The sequence below is a fragment of the Bufo bufo genome, chromosome 6 (assembly GCF_905171765.1).
Source record: "Bufo bufo chromosome 6, aBufBuf1.1, whole genome shotgun sequence".
NCBI lineage: Eukaryota > Metazoa > Chordata > Amphibia > Anura > Bufonidae > Bufo > Bufo bufo.
Window position 1 is genome coordinate 211599366 of NC_053394.1, and position 24008 is coordinate 211623373.

The following is a 24008-nucleotide window of genomic DNA, read 5'->3' on the forward strand; positions in this document are numbered from 1 at the left end:
CTATATCAGGTGTGCATAATTATTAGGCAACTTCCTTTCCTTTGGCAAAATGGGTCAAAAGAAGGACTTGACAGGCTCAGAAAAGTCAAAAATAGTGAGATATCTTGCAGAGGGATGCAGCACTCTTAAAATTGCAAAGCTTCTGAAGCGTGATCATCGAACAATCAAGCGTTTCATTCAAAATAGTCAACAGGGTCGCAAGAAGCGTGTGGAAAAACCAAGGCGCAAAATAACTACCCATGAACTGAGAAAAGTCAAGCATGCAGCTGCCAAGATGCCACTTGCCACCAGTTTGGCCATATTTCAGAGCTGCAACATCACTGGAGTGCCCAAAAGCACAAGGTGTGCAATACTCAGAGACATGGCCAAGGTAAGAAAGGCTGAAAGACGACCACCACTGAACAAGACACACAAGCTGAAACGTCAAGACTGTGCCAAGAAATATCTCAAGACTGATTTTTCTAAGGTTTTATGGACTGATGAAATGAGAGTGAGTCTTGATGGGCCAGATGGATGGGCCCGTGGCTGGATTGGTAAAGGGCAGAGAGCTCCAGTCCGACTCAGACGCCAGCAAGGTGGAGGTGGAGTACTGGTTTGGGCTGGTATCATCAAAGATGAGCTTGTGGGGCCTTTTCGGGTTGAGGATGGAGTCAAGCTCAACTCCCAGTCCTACTGCCAGTTCCTGGAAGACACCTTCTTCAAGCAGTGGTACAGGAAGAAGTCTGCATCCTTCAAGAAAAACATGATTTTCATGCAGGACAATGCTCCATCACACGCGTCCAAGTACTCCACAGCGTGGCTGGCAAGAAAGGGTATAAAAGAAGAAAATCTAATGACATGGCCTCCTTGTTCACCTGATCTGAACCCCATTGAGAACCTGTGGTCCATCATCAAATGTGAGATTTACAAGGAGGGAAAACAGTACACCTCTCTGAACAGTGTCTGGGAGGCTGTGGTTGCTGCTGCACGCAATGTTGATGGTGAACAGATCAAAACACTGACAGAATCCATGGATGGCAGGCTTTTGAGTGTCCTTGCAAAGAAAGGTGGCTATATTGGTCACTGATTTGTTTTTGTTTTGATTTTGAATGTCAGAAATGTATATTTGTGAATGTTGAGATGTTATATTGGTTTCACTGGTAAAAATAAATAATTGAAATGGGTATATATTAGTTTTTTGTTAAGTTGCCTAATAATTATGCACAGTAATAGTCACCTGCACACACAGATATCCCCCTAAAATAGCTAAAACTAAAAACAAACTAAAAACTACTTCCAAAAATATTCAGCTTTGATATTAATGAGTTTTTTGGGTTCATTAGGAACATGGTTGTTGTTCAATAATAAAATTAATCCTCAAAAATACAACTTGCCTAATAATTCTGCACTCCCTGTATAAGCACTTCAATCTTTAATTTTTTTCTGGTCAAAGCGTATAGTGGCCTATTTCAGTCCAACAAGAAATATATATTCTCAGGTCACTTCTGCAGTTATTTCTGGTGAAAGCGTATAGTGGCGTATTTCATTACTGCAAGAAATCTATATACACACTTCACTCTTTAATTTTTTTCTGGTCAAAGCATATAGTGGCCTAATTCAGTCCAACAAGAAATATAAATTCTCAGTGCATTTCCGCAGTTAATTGTGGTGAAAGCGTTTAGTGACCTATTTCAGTACAAAAAAAAAAAATACAGTATTTATTACTTTTAGGGGTATTTTAATTTCCGCTTCATTGGTTTAGTTCAGCTACAAGTATGTCAGGCAGAGAAGTGCCAGGCCATGCACAGAGGAGTGGCCGAGGCATGAATGTTTCTGGCGCAGCAGAGGTCGCGGCAGAGTAAGGGGTCATGGCAGCAGTAGTTGCAGCGAGAGGCCTGAGCTCCCGGTGTCATCTAGCGGTCGTGTCTTGACCAGCAACCCTGCAGTTATTAATTGCTTAACTCGGTCATTCACGTCATCCCAAGTGACATCAGACACTCCCAGCCAACAGTCGGTGGGTTCGTCAGACACAACCTTTATTGGCATGGCCCAAGAGCAGGCCCTGTGCCTTCACCTGTCCTCAACCTGCCTGCGGCCTTTTCTGTTCCATTACCGCAAGAAGTACTACATTCAGTGGGCACTGCTTCATTTTTCAGCGAGGATGAGCTACTAGAGGACAGTCAGCAGCTACTGCCCAGCAAAGGTGTGAAGGAGACATCTGCCGCTTCCTCCTCTAGGCAGGCAAGTAGTGATGAGGAGAGTGGCAAGGGAGCTTGTCTTGCGAGTGGTCAGGCTCCTGACCCAGAGACCGTTGAGGAGTACATCAGTGATGTGTAGACACTACTCGATGATGATGAAGCTAATCGCACTTGGGAGCCAAGTGAAAAAGGGTCTTCGTCATCATTAGGAGAAGAGGGTGGCAGCTTGCCTGTCAGGCCGCTGCTGAGCCAGAGTCAGAAGGGTGGCAGCAGTGGGAGATTGGGAGCCAAACGGGAACGGGGTAGACCACCCACTTTGCAGAAGCCTACCTGCCCAAAAAAGAGTGGTGCACGGGTTCACGGAAGCAGTGGCGGCAGCAGTCAGCCAGTGAGTAGTGTTGGGAAAATCAGGTACTCGGCGGTGTGGTAGTTTTTTGTGAAGCCACCAGAGGAGGTCAGCATGACCATATGTAGAATATGTGGGCAGAAGGTGAAGCGTGGGCAGGGTGCCAATGTTGGCACCACAGCCCTGCTTCAACATATGCAGCGTCACCATAAAGTGGCCTGGGAGAACCGTGGCTCCAATGTGGTGGTCCAGCTTGCAGCATCTACCGCTACATCACCCAGTTTCAGCCAGTCAAGGCTCCACCACCTCACCCGAAGGGAGCTGTCTGTCAATACAACCTTCTGCTAGTCCAGATGCTCCTGCTCCTACTCCTCATCAGTTATTCCGTCATCAATCGATCACTGAAGTGATTGCCAAGAGACAGCAGTATGCGTGCACACATCCAACGGCGTAGAAGCTCCTGTCCAAGTTGCTGGTGCTTCAGTTCCTCTCTTTCCAAGTGGTGGACTCTGCAACTTTCAGAGAACTGATGGCTTGTGCCGAGCCGAGGTGGAGAGTCCCAAGCCGTCATTTCTTTGTGAAAAAGGCAGTACCAGACCTACACACACATGTAGAACAGAAGGTGGGCCAGTCTTTAAGCCTGTCAGTGTCTGCCAAAGTGTACGGCAGCGCCGAAGTGTGGATCTGTAACTACGGTCAGGGACAATACATGTCCTTTACGGCCCACTGGGTGAATGTGGTTCCTGCACAGCCACACCAGCAACTTGGACAGCTCACGCCGCCTCTGCCTCCATGTTGTCACGCTGTTGGTCCTGCGACAATTTCCGCATCTGCCTCCTCATCCTCCACCATCTCCTGAGCCTCCACTGCAGGGACAAGTCACAGTACCCCTCCAGCATACCACATGTGCAGGGCTCGGCGGTGTCACGACGTTCTGCATCTGGTTTGCATTGGCGAACGGAGTCACACAGGGGAGGAACTGCTCTGTGTGATGCAAAAAAAAATTTGAATCCTGGCTTTCTCCGGGACTACTCAAAATTAAACCATGCTGACCGACAACGTGAAGAACATGGTGTCAGCGCTGCGTCAAGGAAGACTGAGCCATGCGCCCTGCATGGCACACGTGTTCAATCTGGTTGTCAAGTGGTTCCTGGAGTCTTCCACACATCTGCAAGACATCCTAAAAATGTGCAGGAAACTTTGCATGCACTGCAGCCAGTTGTATACCACAAAGCACACCCTCCTTGAGCTGCAGCAGCAGAACGGCATCCCCCAACATAGGCTGGTATGCGACATTTACACCCGTTGGAATTCTACCCTCCATATGTTAGACCGACTATACAAACAGAGAAAGGCCTCAAACGATTTCTTGATGATGCTGTCATGGTAGGTAAGATAAGGGAAGGAAACAGAACACAGCAAAGCAAACAAAACAATTGACTAGGCCCCAAATGCTAGGGAACAAAGGGGTCACCTCCTAGCAATCCCTAAAACACTTTCCCTAGGCTGCTATGCCCATGTGCATATCTCGATGGTAGATATGCACATGCCCACGTACCTAAGACTAGAACACACTGAACCAAACCCTCAGTTGTAGGGAAGAAGGAAAAAGACACCCAGCTCCTTCAACAACCGAAGGAAAAAGGGCAAAGGACTAATCTAGAGATGTGTTGGAGCAGACGATCCACCAAACTTCCAGTGCTCACACAAAGCAGAACTATAACCCGCAAAGGCTATAGGGAGAGGGAGGAATAAATAGCCTCACCAATTACCTAAAGAACAACACCTGGGAGGAGGTGGGATTCTGTTCAAGCCCACAACAAAACAAACTGTCAGATCGAGTCAAGTGCAGCAATTCTGACAGATATCCTCAGAACACCCACAGGGCAGGGCGTGACAGTACCCCCCCCTCTACGGGTGACCTCCGGACACCCAGGCCCAACTTTATCAAGGTGGCTAGCATTAACATCGGTAGCCGGAACCCACATTCTTTCCTCGGAACCTTATCCCCTCCAATGCACCAGGTACTGAAGGGAACCCCGAAGAACACGTGAGTTGAGAATTCTAGAGATCTAAAACTCCAGATAACCATCAACCAAAACAGGAGGAGAAGGCAAAGGAGATGGTTCCGCAGGTTCCACATATTTCTTCAACAAGGACCTGTGAAACACATTATGGATCTTCCAGGCCTGTGGAAGTTCCAGACGAAACGCCACCGGATTGACAATGGCCGAGATTTTGTAAAGGCCAATAAATCTTGGACCCAATTTCCAAGAGGGTACCTTCAGCTTAATGTTTTTAGTGGACAACCACACCAAGTCACCCACACACAGGTCCGGACCAGTCATACGTCTCTTGTCAGCCATCCGTTTATATCTTTCACCCATTTTTTTTAAATTAACTTGAATCTTCCACCAGATAGATGACAAAGTGGAAGAGAATCTCTCCTCTTCCAGTATCCCAGAAGATTCGGTCCCAGAAAAATCTGTACCGAATTGAGGGTGAAAACTATATGTGCCAAAAAATGGTGACTTATCAGTTGACTCCTGCCTACGGTTATTATACGGTTACCTGTCGTTTGCTCAGGCCCTTTGAGGATGCCACGTTATTTGTCAGTCGCCACGGCTACGGGATAAACAACGTCATTCTACTGCTTCATGTCCTGGAACAGATGCTGGTAACAATGGCTGGTTAGGGAACAGGAGACATGGCGCCTCGATCTCATGGCCACATGAGACCTGTGGGGGCTGAACTCGAAGAAGAGGAGGAGGGGGAGGAGGACATTGGAGCACATGCAATGTGTAGCCAAATGGGTGGTTTTTCTACTCGCGTAGTGTAGTGACAGCAAAACTGTCACCATTCAGCAGAGGGATGACTTCTGTCTCCCCACCTTGTTGGACCCTCTCTACTGGTCCAGAATGGGGGCCTTTTTTACACCCACCGAGAGGGAGGACAAACTCAACTACTATAGGGACATCCTATGTAGTCAGTTGGCTGCTGCATATCTGCGCCATCGTCCATCCTCTAGCAGGTCTGACCAGGGGGCCCTCTGGGCTCACGGTCCACTGCCATGGCTGCTGGAGAGGGGTGGGGTGGCAGGAGCAGTACCAGCTCCATCAGCAGCAGCTTGAGTCTACAGTGGCTGATGAGTAGCTTTCTTCACCCGAATAGTGAAGAAACTATTTACCAGCAGCAGCAGCAGCAGGTAGCAGGTAGACATGGAGACTATTTACCAGCAGCAGCAGCAGCAGGTAGACATGGAACAGGACCTGAAACAGCAGTTGGTGGCATACTTGGACAGCACCCTGCCCCCCCACATTGAAGATCCGCTGGACTACTGGGTAGCCAAACTAGCAGAGTTTGCCCTGGAAAAGCTTTTCTGCTGGCCAGTAATGTGGCATCAGAGCGGGTGTTTAGTGCGGCGGTGGCCATAGTTACCCCAAGTAGAACTCGCCTGTCTACCCAAAATGTGGAGAGACTGACCTTTGTCAAGATAAATCAGGCGTGAATAAGCCATGATTTCCAACCACCAATTCCTGATGCATCAGACTAGATCATCCATGGTGCCACACCAACACTTTGATACAAGAGACCGGTTTCTTCTTATTACCTGCCTCAGCTACTACTTTGATGCTGCAACCCGCCACACATCTGATGCCAAGTGCTCCTTATTTCACCCACCTTCGTCATTGGGGACTGGTATTGCCAACCACCGCCCCACTCTGTTACCGGGTCACTTTGTGGTCTGCTGATGCAGCTGCTGCTGCAATCACCAGACTATATCACCTTGCCACTTCGTGGTCTTCTCCTGATGCTGCTGCTACTACTGCCATCTCCACATTATGTCACCTTGGCCCTCCGTGGTCTCCACAAGCTGCTGCCATATCCACATTATGTCACCTTGCCACTCTGTGGTGTCCTCATGCTGCTGCCATCTCCACACTATGTCACCTTGCCACTCTGTGGTCTCCTTATGCTGTTGCCATATCCACACTATGTCACCTTGCCACTCTATGGTGTCCTCATACTGCTGCCTTATCCACACTATGCCACCTTGCCACTACTTGGTGTCCTCATGATGCTGCCATCTCCACACAATGTCACCTTGCCACTCTGTGGTGTCCTTCTGCTGCTGCTACCATCTCCACACTATGTCACCATGCCACTCTGTGGTCTCCTCCTGCTGCAACCATATCCAAACTATGTCACCTTGCCACTCTGTGGTCATCTCCTGCTGCTGCCATATCCACACTTTGTCACCTTGCCACTCTGTGGTGTCCTCATGCTGCTGCCATCTCCACACTATGACACATTGCCACTCTGTGGTCTCCTCCTGCTGCCGCCACCTCTAAACTATGTCACCTTGCCACTCTGTGGTCTCCTCCTGCTGCTGCCGTATCCACACTATGTCACCTTGCCACTGTGTGGTATCCTCCTGCTGCTGCCATATCCACACTATGTCACCGTTCCACTCCGTGGTCTCCTCCTGCTGCAGCCATATCCAAACTACAGATGTAGCAGGGTTAGCACTCCAGCTCTGAACTCAAATTTCTTAACTCATCCCGTTATCTTGAGACAAAAGCCATTGAAAAACAATTGAAGGTGTTTGCTTAGATTAGATAACACAACTCAGAAATATCAGAAAACAGGAGTGTTAAATCTACTCCATCTGTATGTCACCTTGCCACTCTGTGGTCTCCTCATGCTGCTGCCATCTCCACAATTTGTCTCCTTGCCACTCTGTGGTCTCCGGGATGCTTATGCCACCTCTAAAGTATGTTACCTTGCCACTCTGTGGTCTCCTCCTGCTGCTGCCATATCCACACTATATCACCTTGCCACTCTGTGGTGTCCTCATGCTGCTGCCATCTCCACATTATGTCACCTTGACACTCTGTGGTCTCCTCCTGCTGCTGCCATATCCACACTATGTCACATTGCCATTCTGTGGTATCCTGCTGCTGCCATCTCCACTGTCATGGTTTGACTCTCTCTGTGACAATGGCCACACCCATCTGCCTCCCAGCCAAGCTCTTGAACTAATCTCTGCTTACCTAATTTGCATAGCCAATCAGAGGGGGTTTTACAATTTACCAATTGAAAGAGGTGTTCCAACTGTAATTATAAATATATGTGATGCCTTCAATAAAGAATTTGTCAGTTTGAACTCACATACAGCCTGACTGGTGTTAGTTCTGTGAGAATTAAAACGACACGAGCGGTCGTCTGAGGCCGGATCATCAACGGCGGAGCCAGCAGATATTGTGGTCACATCAGGGAGTGCCGTGAGAGCAGAATAGAGCGAGGAGGGGCTCGTTACATTGGTGGCAGCGGTGGGATTGGCTCTCCAGTTACTGGGACACTCCAAATCACAACTAGGAATGACCAGCTACGCAGCCTGCAGGAGAGACACGCTGAAAGATTTACTTGAGAGCCAAGGAGGGATCGCTGGGACAAAGAACAAGGCCACCTTGATCAGTGAGTTAGCTGAGATGGATCAGAGGGATGGTGATGCTGGACCTCGGTCCGTGGAAGCCGTGGAAGCCTTGTTTCAGCAACGAGTTAGAGAACGGTTGGCATTATATGGTGCCAACCCATCCGAGACCGCCATACAGAATGCCATCAGAGACATCCAGCTGCAGGATGAGCGGCAAGAGAAAGAACTAGAGCGACAAGAGAGAGAATTGGAGCGACAACATGAGTGGAGAATGGCGGAAATACGGCGATCAGAGACAGCACCTAGAGATACAGCACCTGTCCGTAAGTTGCCCTTTCGCGCATTCAAATTATTTAAGGAAGGAGAGGAGGAAATAGAAGAGTTCCTTCAGGACTTTGAGAGACTGTGCCAGATACATAAAGTGCCGTCCCAAGATCGGGTCGCCTTACTGGCGAGTAAACTAACTGGCAAAGCTGCGGATGCGTATCGGGCCATGGAGGATGAGGACGCCATGGATTATGACCGGGTAAAACAAGCCCTGCTAGCCCGATTTGCCATTACCCCTGAAGCCAGCCGGATTAAGTTTCGAGAATCCCGGAAACAAGGCAACCTAACCTACGTGGAGTGGGCACATCGTCTGCAGCGGAACCTCAAGGGCTGGTTCCAGGGAAGCCATGCTCATACCATAGAGGACATCACCCAGCTAGTTCTCTTAGAGCAGTTCTTTGACCACACCCCATAGTACAGGATTGGGTGCGAGATAAGCGGCCACAGACGGTACAGCAAGCAGCTACTTTGGCCGATGAATATCTGGACTCTCGGAGATCCATTGGAGGCCAGCGCTATCCACTACCGCGGCCCAGTGTACCGACCTCGAGCCCAACTCCAGTATCTCAGTGGGCTGCCTCTAGACCCTTAGCCCAATCAAAATCTTCTACCGGGCCTAAGTGCTATACATGTAATCAAATGGGTCATCTGCAGCGTTATTGCCCTAACCGATCCCCGAGGTACAAAGAGACTGCCCAGTCATCCAGGTCGGCGAATTATTGCCTCTAGAACGAGGCCAACCCGCTAGATGTCCAGGAAGAGTTTAGTGAGCTGTTCGAGGCGGATCCCGTCCAGGCAGCAGCTGAAGATAATCGGCAGCACCATCGTCAGGCGGTATGGGTTAATGGGCAGCCGGCCCAGGGACTTCGTGATTCCGGGGCTATGATTACCCTTATTCAGCCTCACATGGTTCCTCAGTCAGCCCGAACCGGCCAGACTGTGGCAGTCAGGGTAGCAGGGGGCAAGGTGCTGCGTTTATCCACTGCCAGAGTTCACCTGGATTGGGGCTCAGGGAAGCGACAAGTGAGAGTAGGGATACTCCGTGAGTTACCCGCAGAAGTACTTTTGGGGAACGACTTGGGGCATTTGACTTCTTCATTTGCACCAGAGACCGCCATGGCCGTGACCACCCGACAACAAAGCCACCTACAAGGCAACTCCACTCCTATGGGGACCCAGGTAAGACCAAAACCTCCCACGTTACCCCGACTTGAAAACCCCATGTCCTGGGATTCTCCTTCCGGCGTAAGGGCAAGAAACCCGGAAAGACCCTACTTTAGCGTGCTATCGGGACAGGGCGGGCAAGGATCCAGGGGGGTTAGGGGAAGACAGAATAGAGTGGGAGGGAGGGCTTCTTTATCGTTACACTGAAGGGGTGGGCAACGGGAAACGCGAGGGCCCCCACAAACAGCTAGTCGTACCCCAGAAGTACAGGAGCTATTGAGGCTGGCTCACGACATCCCCTTGGCCGGACATTTAGGGATAGCTAAGACCCGGAGTCGGTTGTCTCGTGCTTTCTTCTGGCCTAGGTTACATGCAGAGGTACGAGAATACTGCCGGACCTGTGAGACTTGCCAGACTTGCCAGAGAGTAGGAAAGGCGGGGGATCATCCAAAAGCCTCTCTGCACCCCATGCCAATAATTAGGGAACCCTTTAGCCGGATAGCAGTAGACATTATTGGCCCACTGGCCCGCCCCAGTGCTACTGGGAAGAAGTATATTCTAACAGTGGTGGATTACGCCACCCGCTACCCGGAAGCTATTCCCCTATCCAATATCCAGGCTGACACGGTAGCTGATGCCTTACTGCGGGTGTTTACTAGGGTAGGATTTCCCCAGGAGATATTGTCTGATCAAGGAAATCAGTTCACCGCTGAGCTGACCCAGCAGCTCTGGCGCCGCTGTGGTATTAAAACCCTCCAGAGTGCACCCTACCACCCCCAAACGAACGGGCTGTGCGAGAGATTTAATGGGACCCTAAAACAGCTACTTCGGGCCTTCGTGGAGAGTAGGAAGGATTGGGAAAAATATCTTCCCCACCTACTGTTCGCATACAGGGAGGTACCTCAAGAGTCCACAGGGTTTTCACCATTTGAGCTGTTGTATGGGCGAAGGGTTAGGGGACCCTTAGACTTAGTGAGGGCCCAGTGGGAAGGGGGAGAGGATCCTGAAGGCCTCCCCATCCTTAGTTACGTCTTGGAACTCAGGGATCGACTGTGGGAACTTACCGAGCTAGTCCATGAGAATTAGTGTTGAGCGCGAATATTCGAATTGCGAATTTTTTTCTCGAATATCGCAATTTCGAGATTTCGCGAATATTTAGAATATCGTTCTATATATTCGCGAAATAGAATATTCGTTTTTTTTCATTTTTTTTTTATTATATTTTTTCTTTCCCACTTCCCTAAAGTTGTTCTTACCTGTCCTTTGGATTCCTGGCTTCCTGGCTGCTCCAGTCAGTGGCGTTTTCAACTTACTGCTATATTCCATATTAGCTAAATTACAATCTAATCTATATGTGTATTTTACGAAATTTCGCAATAGTCGCAATTGCGATGCGAGTAATATAACACGAAATATTCGCATGAAGATTTCAACTTAGCACTGCTATACTCCATATTCTAGCCTAATATGGAATATAGCTGTGCTAAGTTAGCACTGCTATATTCCATATTAGGCTAGAATATGGAGTATAGCTGTGCTAAGTTGAAATCTTCATGCGAATATTTCGTGTTATATTAGTTGCATCGCAATTTAGACTTTTTCAAATGTTCTTAATATTGCTCTAACTTCGTCTTTTAGAAATTTCGTAATATTGCTCTAACTTCGTCTCTTAGAATATTACGAATATTCTAAAAGACGAAGTTAGAGCAATATTACGAAATTTCGTAAAATACACATATAGATTGTAATTTAGCTAATATAGTGCTATAATCCCTTTTTTTTCCTGTAATTTTTTTTGCCTCTTCAGAACTTAAGTTTTGTAAAATATGTACACTATTAAAAATTATTACTATAGCAGTATATTAGCTTAAATACAATCTATGTGTATTTTACGAAATTTCGTAATATTGCTCTAACTTCATCTTTTAGAATATTACGAATATTCTAAAAGACGAAGTTAGAGCAATATTAAGAACATTTGCAAAAGTCGAAATTGCGATGCGAGTAATATAACACGAAATAGTCGCATGAAGATTTCAACTTAGCACAGCTATATTCCATATTCTAGCCTAATATGGAATATAGCAGTGCTAACTTAACACAGCTATATTCCATATTAGGCTAGAATATGGAATATAGCAGTGCTAAGTTTAAATCTTCATGCGACTATTTCGTGTTATATTACTCGCATCGCAATTTCGACTTTTGCAAATGTTCTTAATATTGCTCTAACTTCGTCTTTTAGAATATTCGTAATATTCTAAGAGACGAAGTTAGAGCAATATTACGAAATTTCGTAAAATACACATATTAGCCTAGCCATAGTCATTAGCATAGGAACGTTGCCTTATACTATCAAGATAAATTTTCGCAATATGCGAAAAAATAATTTCGCGATAATTGGAATAATTGCGAATATTCGATTTCGACGAATATAACACGAATATTCATGCGAATATTCGCGAAATATCGCGAAACCGAATATGGCACCTCCCGCTCATCACTAATGAGAATATGCAATCAGCCCAGAGTCAGCAGAAGATTTGGTATGATCGATCTGCTCGGAATCGCACTTTTTGTGTCGGACAGAAGGTCCTAGTACTAAAACCCTTGAAGCAAAATAAATTACAGGCCTCCTGGCAGGGCCCCTATCAGGTGGTAAAACAGCTGTGCGACACCACCTACGTGGTCGCCAGCTGTGCAGACACAAGAATTAAGAGGACATTCCACATCAATATGATGAAGGCCTATCACGAGAGGGCTGAGGCAGTAGCCGCCATATGCGCTCCTGCCACCGGGGACTCTGAATACCTGCCGATGCTGGAGCTTCCTGCAATCAGTAATCATTCTGGGGGGGCGGAAGATGTTCAGTTAGGAGATGGGTTAGAACCCCAGGAACAAGAACAGGTCAGGGAATTACTCCAGGACCGGAAAGAGATGTTCTCAACACTCCCTGGATACACTCACTTGGCAGTGCACAAGGTGGAGTCCCTGTATCAGCCTATAGAATTCCTGGAGCTGTGCAAGAAGGGATGAGAGCAGAGATTAGGGAGATGCTTAAGTTAGGGGTGATCGAACCATCAGCAAGCCCCTGGGCTTCCCCTGTAGTATTAGTCCCAAAACGGGATGGCACGACCCGATTTTGTGTGGACTATAGGCGACTGAATGACTGTACTGTGACAGATGCCTACCCCATTCCCCGAGTGGACGAATTGTTGGACAAAATAGCTCAGGGACATTATCTGACGACTATTGACCTGTGTAAGGGTTACTGGCAGATTCCCCTTGAGGCGGCCGCCATTCCAAAGTCGGCCTTCATCACCCCGTTTGGCCTTTACCAGTTTCGGGTAATGCCATTCGGGATGAAAAATGCTCCGGCTACCTTCCAACGAATGATAGATCAACTCCTCGGTGGTCTGCAGGATTTTGCATGCGCATATCTTGATGACATCGCAATCTATAGCCAGACATGGGAGGAGCATCTCAGACACCTGGGCATAGTGCTAGACAGAATCAGAGTTGCAGGCCTGACCCTGAAGCCAGACAAGTGTAATATCGGGATGTCTGAGGTACAATATTTGGGACATAGAGTGGGATGTGGGAAGCAGAGGCCGGAGCCTGCAAAAATCAAGGCCATCCTAAACTGGCCGGTTCCCAGAACCAAGGCCCAGGTACTTGCATTTTTAGGGACAGCCGGGTACTACAGAAAGTTTGTACCTCACTATAGTGACATAGCCAAACCACTGACGGACCTGACCAAAAATAATCTCCCTAGACAGATCCTGTGGTCCCCGGAGTGCGAAACAGCTTTTCAACAGTTGAAAACCACCCTAACACAAGCTCCCATACTGACGGCACCCGATCCTAACAAACGCTTTGTCGTACATACAGACGCCTCCATGTTCGGACTGGGAGCCGTACTAAGTCAAGTTGGCGACGATGGGAAGGAGCACCCGGTGGCGTATCTCAGCCGCAAGTTGTTACCCCGTGAAGTTGGATATGCTGCTGTGGAAAAAGAATGTTTGGCTTTAGTCTGGGCTTTAAAGAAATTGCAGCCCTACGTCTATGGACGCTCTTTTACCGTCATGACGGACCACAATCCCTTGATATGGCTAAACCGGGTGGCGGGAGAGAATGGCCGATTACTAAGGTGGAGCCTGGCTTTGCAACCCTACAATTTCACCATACAATATCGGCCAGAGCCTCAAAACGGGAATGCGGTTTGATTGTCACGGCAAACGGACCTGGAATCTTAAGACTACTTTTCCAACATCCTCGAGTTGACCCGGTGAGGGTCCCACTGTGGCTGTTGGACTGTTTCCCGGGAGGGGGGGTAATGTCATGGTTTGACTCTCTCTGTGACAATGGCCACACCCATCTGCCTCCCAGCCAAGCTCTTGCACTAATCTCTGCTTACCTCATTTGCATAGCCAATCAGAGCGGTTTTTACAATTTACCAATTGAAAGAGGTGTTCCAACTGTCATTATAAATATATGTGATGCATTCAATAAAGAATTTGTCAGTTTGAACTCACATACAGCCTGACTGGTGTTAGTTCTGTGAGAATTAAAACGACACAAGCGGTCGTTTGAGGCCGGATCATCAACAGCGGAGCCAGCAGATATTGTGGTCACATCAGGGAGTGCCGTGAGAGCAGAATAAAGCGAGGAGGGGCTCGTTACATCCACATTATGTCACCTTGCCACTCTGTTGTCTCCTCCTGCTGCTGCCATATCCAAACTATGTCACCTTGCCACTCTGTGGTCTCCTCCCGCTGCTGCCATATCCACACTATGTCACCTTGCCAATCTGTGGTATCCTGCTGATGCCATCCCCACATTATGTCACCTTGCCACTCTGTGGTCTCCTCCTGCTGCTGCCATATCCACACTATGTCACCTTGCCACTGTGTGGTGTCCTCATGATGCTGCCATCTCCACACAATGTCACCTTGCCACTCTGTGGTGTCCTTCTGCTGCTGCTACCATCTACACACTATGTCACCTTGCCACTCTGTGGTCTCCTCATGCTGCTGCCACATCCACACTATGTCACTTTGCCACTCTGTGGTGTCCTCCTGCTGCTGCCATATCCACACTTTGTCACCTTGCCAATCTGTGGTGTCCTAATGATGCTGTCATCTCCTCACAATGTCACCTTGCCACTCTGTGGTGTCTTTCTGCAGCTGCTACCATCTCCACACTATGTCACCTTGCCACTCTATGGTCTCTTCCTGCTGCTGCTATCGCCACACTATGTCACCTTGACACTCTTTGGTCTCCTCCTGGTGCTGCCATATCCACACTATGTCACCTTGCCACTCTGTGGTCTCCCCATGCTGCTGCCATATCCACACTATGTCACCTTGCCACTCTATGGTGTCCTCATACTGCTGCCATCTCCACACTATGTCACCTTGCCACTCTGTGGTCTCCTCATGCTGCTTCCACCTCACCACTATGTCATAGGTCCACTCATGCATTTCCCACGCTCCCCACTTCATGACTGGTCCACTATTTTGGCTTTGGGCCTGGCTGACATCATCATTTATTTGACCTTTCTTCTGATCTGTCAGAAGGAAGGAAAAATGAGATGCACAACAGATCCTGTCTGTGTAGCAGCTGTAAGGCCTCTATGGTCCCATCAGAATTGGCTTATGATTTGGTAGCCAAAAGCAGGAGTGGGTACAAAACACAGAAGACATGCAAATATTCCATTAATGTGTCCTCTCTGTTTTACATCCACTCCTGTTTTTTTGGGACTTTAGCAATACTGATGGATTATTGAGCAAATGCTGACCGATTAAAGGCATATGCTCCACAGACAGGATCCGTTTTTTGTGGGTTATTGCTCTGACGGATCAGAGGAAGGGCAAATTAATCAGTGATGTCAACACAAACTTACTACTGACACCGTCTCCACTATGTCAGGGGGGCTCTACTTGTATACGCGTTTAATAGAGCAGGTTCTGTTCACATCAATGTGGATTTAGCTGGCAACGGTGTAAAAGGAGTGCGCTTCTTTTTGGCGCTAACATCGACCTCTAAGGCTGAGTTCATACTTGAGTTATTTGGTCAATTTTGTCCCCGTGACTTCCCAAATAAGTGAAGTGTGCAGTGATTCTAAGAGCGAGGAATGTCATCTGCATGTCATATGGACTCACTGTATTATTTCACTACCAAAGCAGACTGCCTATGCGTGTTACTACAAGGGACAGTGTTCTACACCACTAGAAAGGCTATCAGCAGCCAGGAAATATACTTTTTTTTACGTAATTCGCTGCAAATTTATTCGGATTGAACCAAATTTTTCACGAAAAATTTGGCGAACCGGCAAATAATTTTTTTTTATTATTTGCTCATCTTTAGTGATAATACACTATACAGTATATAGACAGCAGAGTTAATGGCAGAAAGTGAGAGTATACAGTATATACAGAGTGGGGGAAATGAGGGTGAGTGAGGGTATAAGTACACTACATACTGGGTGGAGGTAATGGGGGACAGTGAGGGTATACATACGTTATTCCCTCACTGTTCCCCATTACCTCCACCCAGTATATGGTGTATGTACATTGTATATTCTCATTCTCCCCATCTCCGCTCTTTATATACTCTCATTCTCCCCATCACCTCCACTCTGTATATCCTGTATAATAAAAAGTGGAGGTGATGAGAAGACTGCACTATGTGTATAGTTAAGGCAGTGAGGCTGGTTAACTTATCAGACTGTGAAGAGAAGGACAGCATGGAGGGCATGTCTAGAAGGTCCTGGCAACACATAAAAATCTCAACAAAACCAATTAAACGCCCCTAGACTTTGTCCTCCCCTATACACTGCAAACAAAGCAGTAACATAATTATTTGTGTATTTATTAATGTTAGAAAAAATAGCAACAGTTTTAGTAACAGATACAGGACTAATTAAACATATCCTGCATGGGACTACACTATACACTGGTATTAACACACTAAGGCTACTTTCACACCTGCGTTCAGGTGTCCGCTCGTGAGCTCCGTTTGAAGGGGCTCACAAGCGGCCCTGAACGCAGCCGTCCGGCCCTAATGCATTCTCAGTGGAGGCGGATCCGCTGAGAATGCATCAGTCTGCCAGCGCTCAGCCTCCGCTCCGCTCAGCGAGCGGACACCTGAACGCTGCTTGCGGATCCGTCCCCATTGACTTCCATTATAAGTCTGGACGGATCCGCTTGAAGATGACACCATATGGCTCAATCTTCAAGCGGATCCGTCCCCCATTGACTTTCAATGTAAAGTCTGGACGGATCCGTTCAGGCTACTTTCACACTTAGAAATTTTTCTAAGTTATAATGCAGACGGATCCGTTCTGAACGGATGCAAACGTCTGCATTATAGGAGCGGATCCGTCTGATGAAACATCAGACGGACCCGCTCCGAACGCCTAAGGCTACTTTCACACTACCGTTCAGAGCTGATCCGTCTGGGGTCTGCCCAGACGGATCCGCTCATATAATGCAGACTTGGGATCCGTTCAGAACGGATCCGTCTGCATTATATTGTAGAAAAAGTCTGAAAGTAGCATCAGACGGATCCGTCCAGACTTTACATTGAAAGTCAATGGGGGACGGATCCGTTTGAAAATTGAGCCATACTGTGTCAACTTCAAACGGATCCGTCCCCATTGACTTACATTGTAAGTCTGGACGGATCCGCTTGCCTCCGCACGGCCGGGTGTCCGCTTGCTGAGCGGAGCGGAGGCTAAACGCTGCCAGACTGATGCATTCTGAGCGGATCCGCGTCCACTCAGAATGCATTAGGGCAGTACGGATGCGTTCGGGGCCGCTTGTGAGCCCCTTCAAACGGAGCTCACAAGCGGACACCCGAACGTAGTGTGAAAGTAGCCTAAAATGTGCTTAATTGCAAACATATGTATGGTAAAAAAAAATTGCAAAGGGTTTTTTGGTAACATATACAGGCCTAATTAAATATCCTCTTGCTGCTACCATACTATAAACTATTATTAACTCAATAAAATTAGCTTAATTACCACTTATATATGGTAGAGAAATTCCTACAGGTTTTTTGGTAAAAAATACAGGCCCAATTAAACATCCCCTTGCTGTGACCACACTATACGCTGCAATTGATTAACCACTTCCCGCAACTGTAACGCCGAAAGGCGTCATTGCGGCGGCTCCCCCAGGCTACGCTAACGCCAATTGGCGTCATCTCGCGTGAGCCGAGATTTCCTGTGAACGCGCGCACACAGGCGCGCGCGCTCACAGGAACGGAAGGTAAGAGAGTTGATCTCCAGCCTGCCAGCGGCGATCGTTCGCTGGCAGGCTGGAGATGTGATTTTTTTAACCCCTAACAGGTATATTAGACGCTGTTTTGATAACAGCGTCTAATATACCTGCTACCTGGTCCTCTGGTGGTCCCCTTTGTTTGGATCGACCACCAGAGGACACAGGTAGCTCAGTAAAGTAGCACCAAGCACCACTACACTACACTACACCCCCCCCCCGTCACTTATTAACCCCTTATTAGCCCCTGATCACCCCATATAGACTCCCTGATCACCCCCCTGTCATTGATTACCCCCCTGTCATTGATCACACCCCTGTAAAGCTCCATTCAGACGTCCGCATGATTTTTACGGATCCACTGATAGATAGATCGGATCCGCAAAACGCACACGGACGTCTGAATGGAGCCTTACAGGGGCGTGATCAATGACTGTGGTGATCACCCCATATAGACTCCCTGATCACCCCCCTGTCATTGATTACCCCCCTGTCATTGATCACACCCCTGTAAAGCTCCATTCAGACGTCCGCATGATTTTTACGGATCCACTGATAGATGGATCGGATCCGCAAAACGCACACGGACGTCTGAATGGAGCCTTACAGGGGCGTGATCAATGACTGTGGTGATCACCCCATATAGACTCCCTGATCACCCCCCGTCATTGATTACCCCCCTGTCATTGATCACACCCCTGTAAAGCTCCATTCAGACGTCCGCATGATTTTTACGGATCCACTGATAGATGGATCGGATCCGCAAAACGCATACGAACGTCTGAATGGAGCCTTACAGGGGCATGATCAATGACTGTGGTGATCACCCCATATAGACTCCCTCATCACCCCCCTGTCATTGATCACACCCCTGTAAAGCTCCATTCAGACGTCCGCATGATTTTTACGGATCCACTGATAGATGGATCGGATCCGCAAAACGCACACGGACGTCTGAATGGAGCCTTACAGGGGCGTGATCAATCACTGTGGTGATCACCCCATATAGACTCCCTCATCACCCCCCTGTCATTGATCACACCCCTGTAAAGCTCCATTCAGACGTCCGCATGATTTTTACAGATCCACTGATAGATGGATCGGATCCGCAAAACACATACGGACATCTGAATGGAGCCTTATAGGGGGGTGATCAATGACAGGGGGGTGATCACCCCATATAGACTCCCTGATCACCCCCCTGTCATTGATTACCCCCCTGTCATTGATCACACCCCTGTAAAGCTCCATTCAGACGTCCGCATGATTTTTACGGATCCACTGATAGATGGATCGGATCCGCAAAACGCACACGGACGTCTGAATGGAGCCTTACAGGGGCGTGATCAATGACTGTGGTGATCACCCCATATAGACTCCCTGATCACCCCCCTGTCATTGATTACCCCCCTGTCATTGATCACACCCCTGTAAAGCTCCATTCAGACGTCCGCATGATTTTTACGGATCCACTGATAGATGGATCGGATCCGCAAAACGCATACGAACGTCTGAATGGAGCCTTACAGGGGCGTGATCAATCACTGTGGTGATCACCCCATATAGACTCCCTCATCACCCCCCTGTCATTGATCACACCCCTGTAAAGCTCCATTCAGACGTCCGCATGATTTTTACAGATCCACTGATAGATGGATCGGATCCGCAAAACACATACGGACATCTGAATGGAGCCTTATAGGGGGGTGATCAATGACAGGGGGGTGATCACCCCATATAGACTCCCTGATCACCCCCCTGTCATTGATCACCCCCCTGTCATTGATTACCCCCCTGTCATTGATCACACCCCTGTAAAGCTGCATTCAGACGTCCGCATGATTTTTACGGATCCACTGATAGATGGATCGGATCCGCAAAACGCATACGGACGTCTGAATGGAGCCTTACAGGGGCGTGATCAATGACTGTGGTGATCACCCCATATAGACTCCCTGATCACCCCCCTGTCATTGATTACCCCCCTGTCATTGATAACCCCCTGTAAAGCTCCATTCAGACGTCCGCATGATTTTTACGGATCCACTGATAGATGGATCGGATCCGCAAAACGCATACGGACGTCTGAATGGAGCCTTACAGGGGCATGATCAATGACTGTGGTGATCACCCCATATAGACTCCCTGATCACCCCCCTGTCATTGATCACCCCCCCTGTCATTGATCACCCCCCTGTCATTGATCACCCCCCTGTCATTGATCACCCCTCTGTAAGGCTCCATTCAGACATTTTTTTGGCCCAAGTTAGCGGAAATTATTATTTTTTTCTTACAAAGTCTCATATTCCACTAACTTGTGTCAAAAAATTAAATCTCACATGAACTCACCATACCCCTCACGGAATCCAAATGCGTAAAAATTTTTAGACATTTATATTCCAGACTTCTTCTCACGCTTTAGGGCCCCTAGAATGCCAGGGCAGTATAAATACCCCACATGTGACCCCATTTCGGAAAGAAGACACCCCCAGGTATTCCGTGAGGGGCATATTGAGTCCATGAAAGATTGAAATTTTTGTCCCAAGTTAGCGGAAAGGGAGACTTTGTGAGAAAAAAATAAAAAATATCAATTTCCGCTAACTTTTGCCCAAAAAAAAAAATTTCTATGAACTCGACATGCCCTTCATTGAATACCTTGGGGTGTCTTCTTTCCAAAATGGGGTCACATGTGGGGTATTTATACTGCCCTGGCATTCTAGGGGCCCCAAAGCGTGAGAAGAAGTCTGGTATCCGAATGTCTAAAAATGCCCTCCTAAAAGGAATTTGGGCACCTTTGCGCATCTAGGCTGCAAAAAAAGTGTCACACATCTGGTATCGCCGCACTCAGGAGAAGTTGGGGAATGTGTTTTGGGGTGTCATTTTACATATACCCATGCTGGGTGAGAGAAATATCTTGGTCAAATGCCAACTTTGTATAAAAAAATGGGAAAAGTTGTCTTTTTCCAAGATATTTCTCTCACCCAGCATGGGTATATGTAAAATGACACCCCAAAACACATTCCCCAACTTCTCCTGAATACGGCGATACCACATGTGTGACACTTTTTTGCAGCCTAGGTGGGCAAAGGGGCCCATATTCCAAAGAGCACCTTTAGGATTTCACAGGTCATTTACCTACTTACCACAAATTAGGGCCCCTGGAAAATGCCAGGGCAGTATAACTACCCCACAAGTGACCCCATTTTGGAAAGAAGACACCCCAAGGTATTCCGTGAGGGGCATGGCGAGTTCCTAGAATTTTTTATTTTTTGTCACAAGTTAGTGGAAAATGATGATTTTTTTTAAATTTTTTTTTTCTTACAAAGTCTCATATTCCACTAACTTGTGACAAAAAATAAAAACTTCCATGAACTCACTATGCCCATCAGCGAATACCTTGGGGTGTCTTCTTTCCAAAATGGGGTCACTTGTGGGGTAGATATACTGCCCTGGCATTCTAGGGGCCCAAATGTGTGGTAAGGAGTTTGAAATCAAATTCTGTAAAAAATGACCAGTGAAATCCGAAAGGTGCTCTTTGGAATATGGGCCCCTTTGCCCACCTAGGCTGCAAAAAAGTGTCACACATGTGGTATCTCCGTATTCAGGAGAAGTTGGGGAATGTGTTTTGGCGTGTCATTTTACATATACCCATGCTGGGTGAGAGAAATATCTTGGCAAAAGACAACTTTTACCATTTTTTTATACAAAATTGTCTTTTGCCAAGATATTTCTCTCACCCAGCATGGGTATATGTAAAATGACACCCCAAAACACATTCCCCAACTTCTCCTGAATACGGAGATACCACATGTGTGACACTTTTTTGCAGCCTAGGTGGGCAAAGGGGCCCATATTCCAAAGAGCACCTTTCGGATTTCACTGGCCATTTTTTACAGAATTTGATTTCAAACTCCTTACCACACATTTGGGCCCCTAGAATGCCAGGGCAGTATAACTACCCCACAAGTGACCCCATTTTGGAAAGAAGACATCCCAAGGTATTCGCTGATGGGCATAGTGAGTTCATGGAAGCTTTTATTTTTTGTCACAAGTTAGTGGAATATGAGACTTTGTAAGAAAAAAATAAATAAAAAAAATCATCATTTTCCGCTAACTTGTGACAAAAAATAAAAAGTTCTATGAACTCACTATGCCCATCAGCGAATACCTTAGGGTGTGTACTTTCCGAAATGGGGTCATTTGTGGGGTGTTTGTACTGTCTGGCCATTGTAGAACCTCATGAAACATGACAGGTGCTCAGAAAGTCAGAGCTGCTTCAAAAAGCGGAAATTCACATTTTTGTACCATAGTTTGTAAACGCTATAACTTTTACCCAAACCATTTTTTTTTTTTACCCAAACATTTTTTTTTTATCAAAGACATGTAGAACAATAAATGTAGAGCAAAATTTATATATGGATCTCGTTTTTTTTGCAAAATTTTACAACTGAAAGTGAAAAATGTCATTTTTTTGCAAAAAAATCGTTAAATTTCGATTAATAACAAAAAAAGTAAAAATGTCAGCAGCAATGAAATACCACCAAATGAAAGCTCTATTAGTGAGAAGAAAAGGAGGTAAAATTCATTTGGGTGGTAAGTTGCATGACCGAGCAATAAACCGCTAAAGTTGTGGAGTGCCGATTTGTAAAAAAGGGCCTGGTCTTTAGGGGGGTATAAACCTGTGGTCCTTAAGTGGTTAAATAAATTAATATTAATTGTACTCTTAAACAAGAGAAAAATTGCAAACAGTTTTTGGAAAGAAAAAGGCACAATTGCACAATGTATTCAGTGAAATATGTGCTGCTTGTGATGCTGGGAAATATGCCCATCGCACATGTATGAACCATAGAAGCTTTGCAACAGGTTTCCGGGCAAAAAAGGCTGGCTCATACACAGAAAAAAAAGCACCGTCTCTTTAATTGCTATTTGGGTAGTGAACAGGTTATAGTTACTAGAATTCTGGACAAGGGTTGTTGAGGGAGGGAGGTATTCTGATGCATGATTGGAGTTGGAAAGGATTTTTTCCTCTAAGATGAGCTGTATGGATGGATGGATGTCTTTTTTCAGCCTTACAAACTATGTTACAACTATGTAATGTATTAACTGGTTCAGCTAGCCTGACTGTAAGACACACAGTACACTAAGAGCCCCTATGCTATCCCTAATGATAAAACCTGACTTTCTACCTAGTAATTCAATCTAGCTAGTTAAATATATTTTCTTCTCAATTCCTACACTACCCTTGCAAGACCCTAAAATGGCTGTCTTGCATGTCTAATTGATGTCTATCAGAGACATGGCATACACAATGGCATCTTTGCTTCAGAGCTAGAATAGAGTGTGATAGACCAGCCAATATCCTCCCACCTGATTGGCTGACTGCAAAACTTTGTGGGAAAGCCTGCTGGCTTGGTTGCCTCTCCTCAGGTACTGTGACTCTCCTTCATTATCTTTTCTTCCCTGTTTCCCTCACTAGTCTACTGCATTTTAAATGTGAAATGGTTGGCACTGTCTTACGCAATTCGTGCAAAGTGAATTACCAAAACTTAGGATTTATTTGTAATTTTAGTGAAATTGTTGACAAATCCTATTTGTTTAAAATCAATTTGCTCATCTCTATTTGTTATCTATAACCTTCTCAAAAAACTCAATAGTTGAGATTCGGAATGTCACACTGCAGAACATCACCATGCCCCAGCCTTGTTTCCCATATGTAGCTCTAATTAGGTGAATATAAAATATGTTGAATATTAATTACAAATATTAACTTTAAAAGCCCACCTTGTTATGATATTGCAGCATCTGAGTGATAATCCGTATCTTTGGATGATAGTTTTTTATAGAGATCACTCTGTAATACAGTAAGTGTGAAAAAAATGTTACTACTACAATCATTATTGTTAATCCCTGTGTAGTTCTGCATGAATTTGTGATTTGAATAAATTGTAATATGGACATTAAAGGGGTTTTCTGGGATTTTGATACTGATGACCTATCCTCAGGATAGGTCATCAGTAACTGATTGGTAGGGGTCCGACGCCCAGGACCCTCGCTGGTCAGCTGTTTGAGAAGACACTAGTGCTCCTGTGAGAGCCACGGCCTTCTCACAGCTCACCAAGCACAGCTCTGTGCATTGTATAGTGGCTGTGCTTGGTATCGCACTCAGCCCCATTCACTTCATCATCAGTATCAAAATCCCGGAAAACCCCTTTAAAATAAGGCTGCATTATGGCCATCTGAGCAAGATCTTATGTTATGTTTACACAGAGCAGATT

At 46.6% G+C, this 24008-nt stretch overlaps 1 protein-coding gene across 1 annotated transcript in view; it reads right to left on the bottom strand.

Moving 5' to 3' along the window:
* KCNMA1 (potassium calcium-activated channel subfamily M alpha 1) overlaps nucleotides 1–24008 on the bottom strand; it is a 736200-nt gene that overhangs the window by 258501 nt on the left and 453691 nt on the right. The window contains exon 13 of the mRNA XM_040439127.1: nucleotides 23515–23584. Within this exon, the coding sequence (XP_040295061.1) occupies nucleotides 23515–23584 (70 nt within the window). The remainder of the gene's footprint in view (nucleotides 1–23514; nucleotides 23585–24008) is intronic.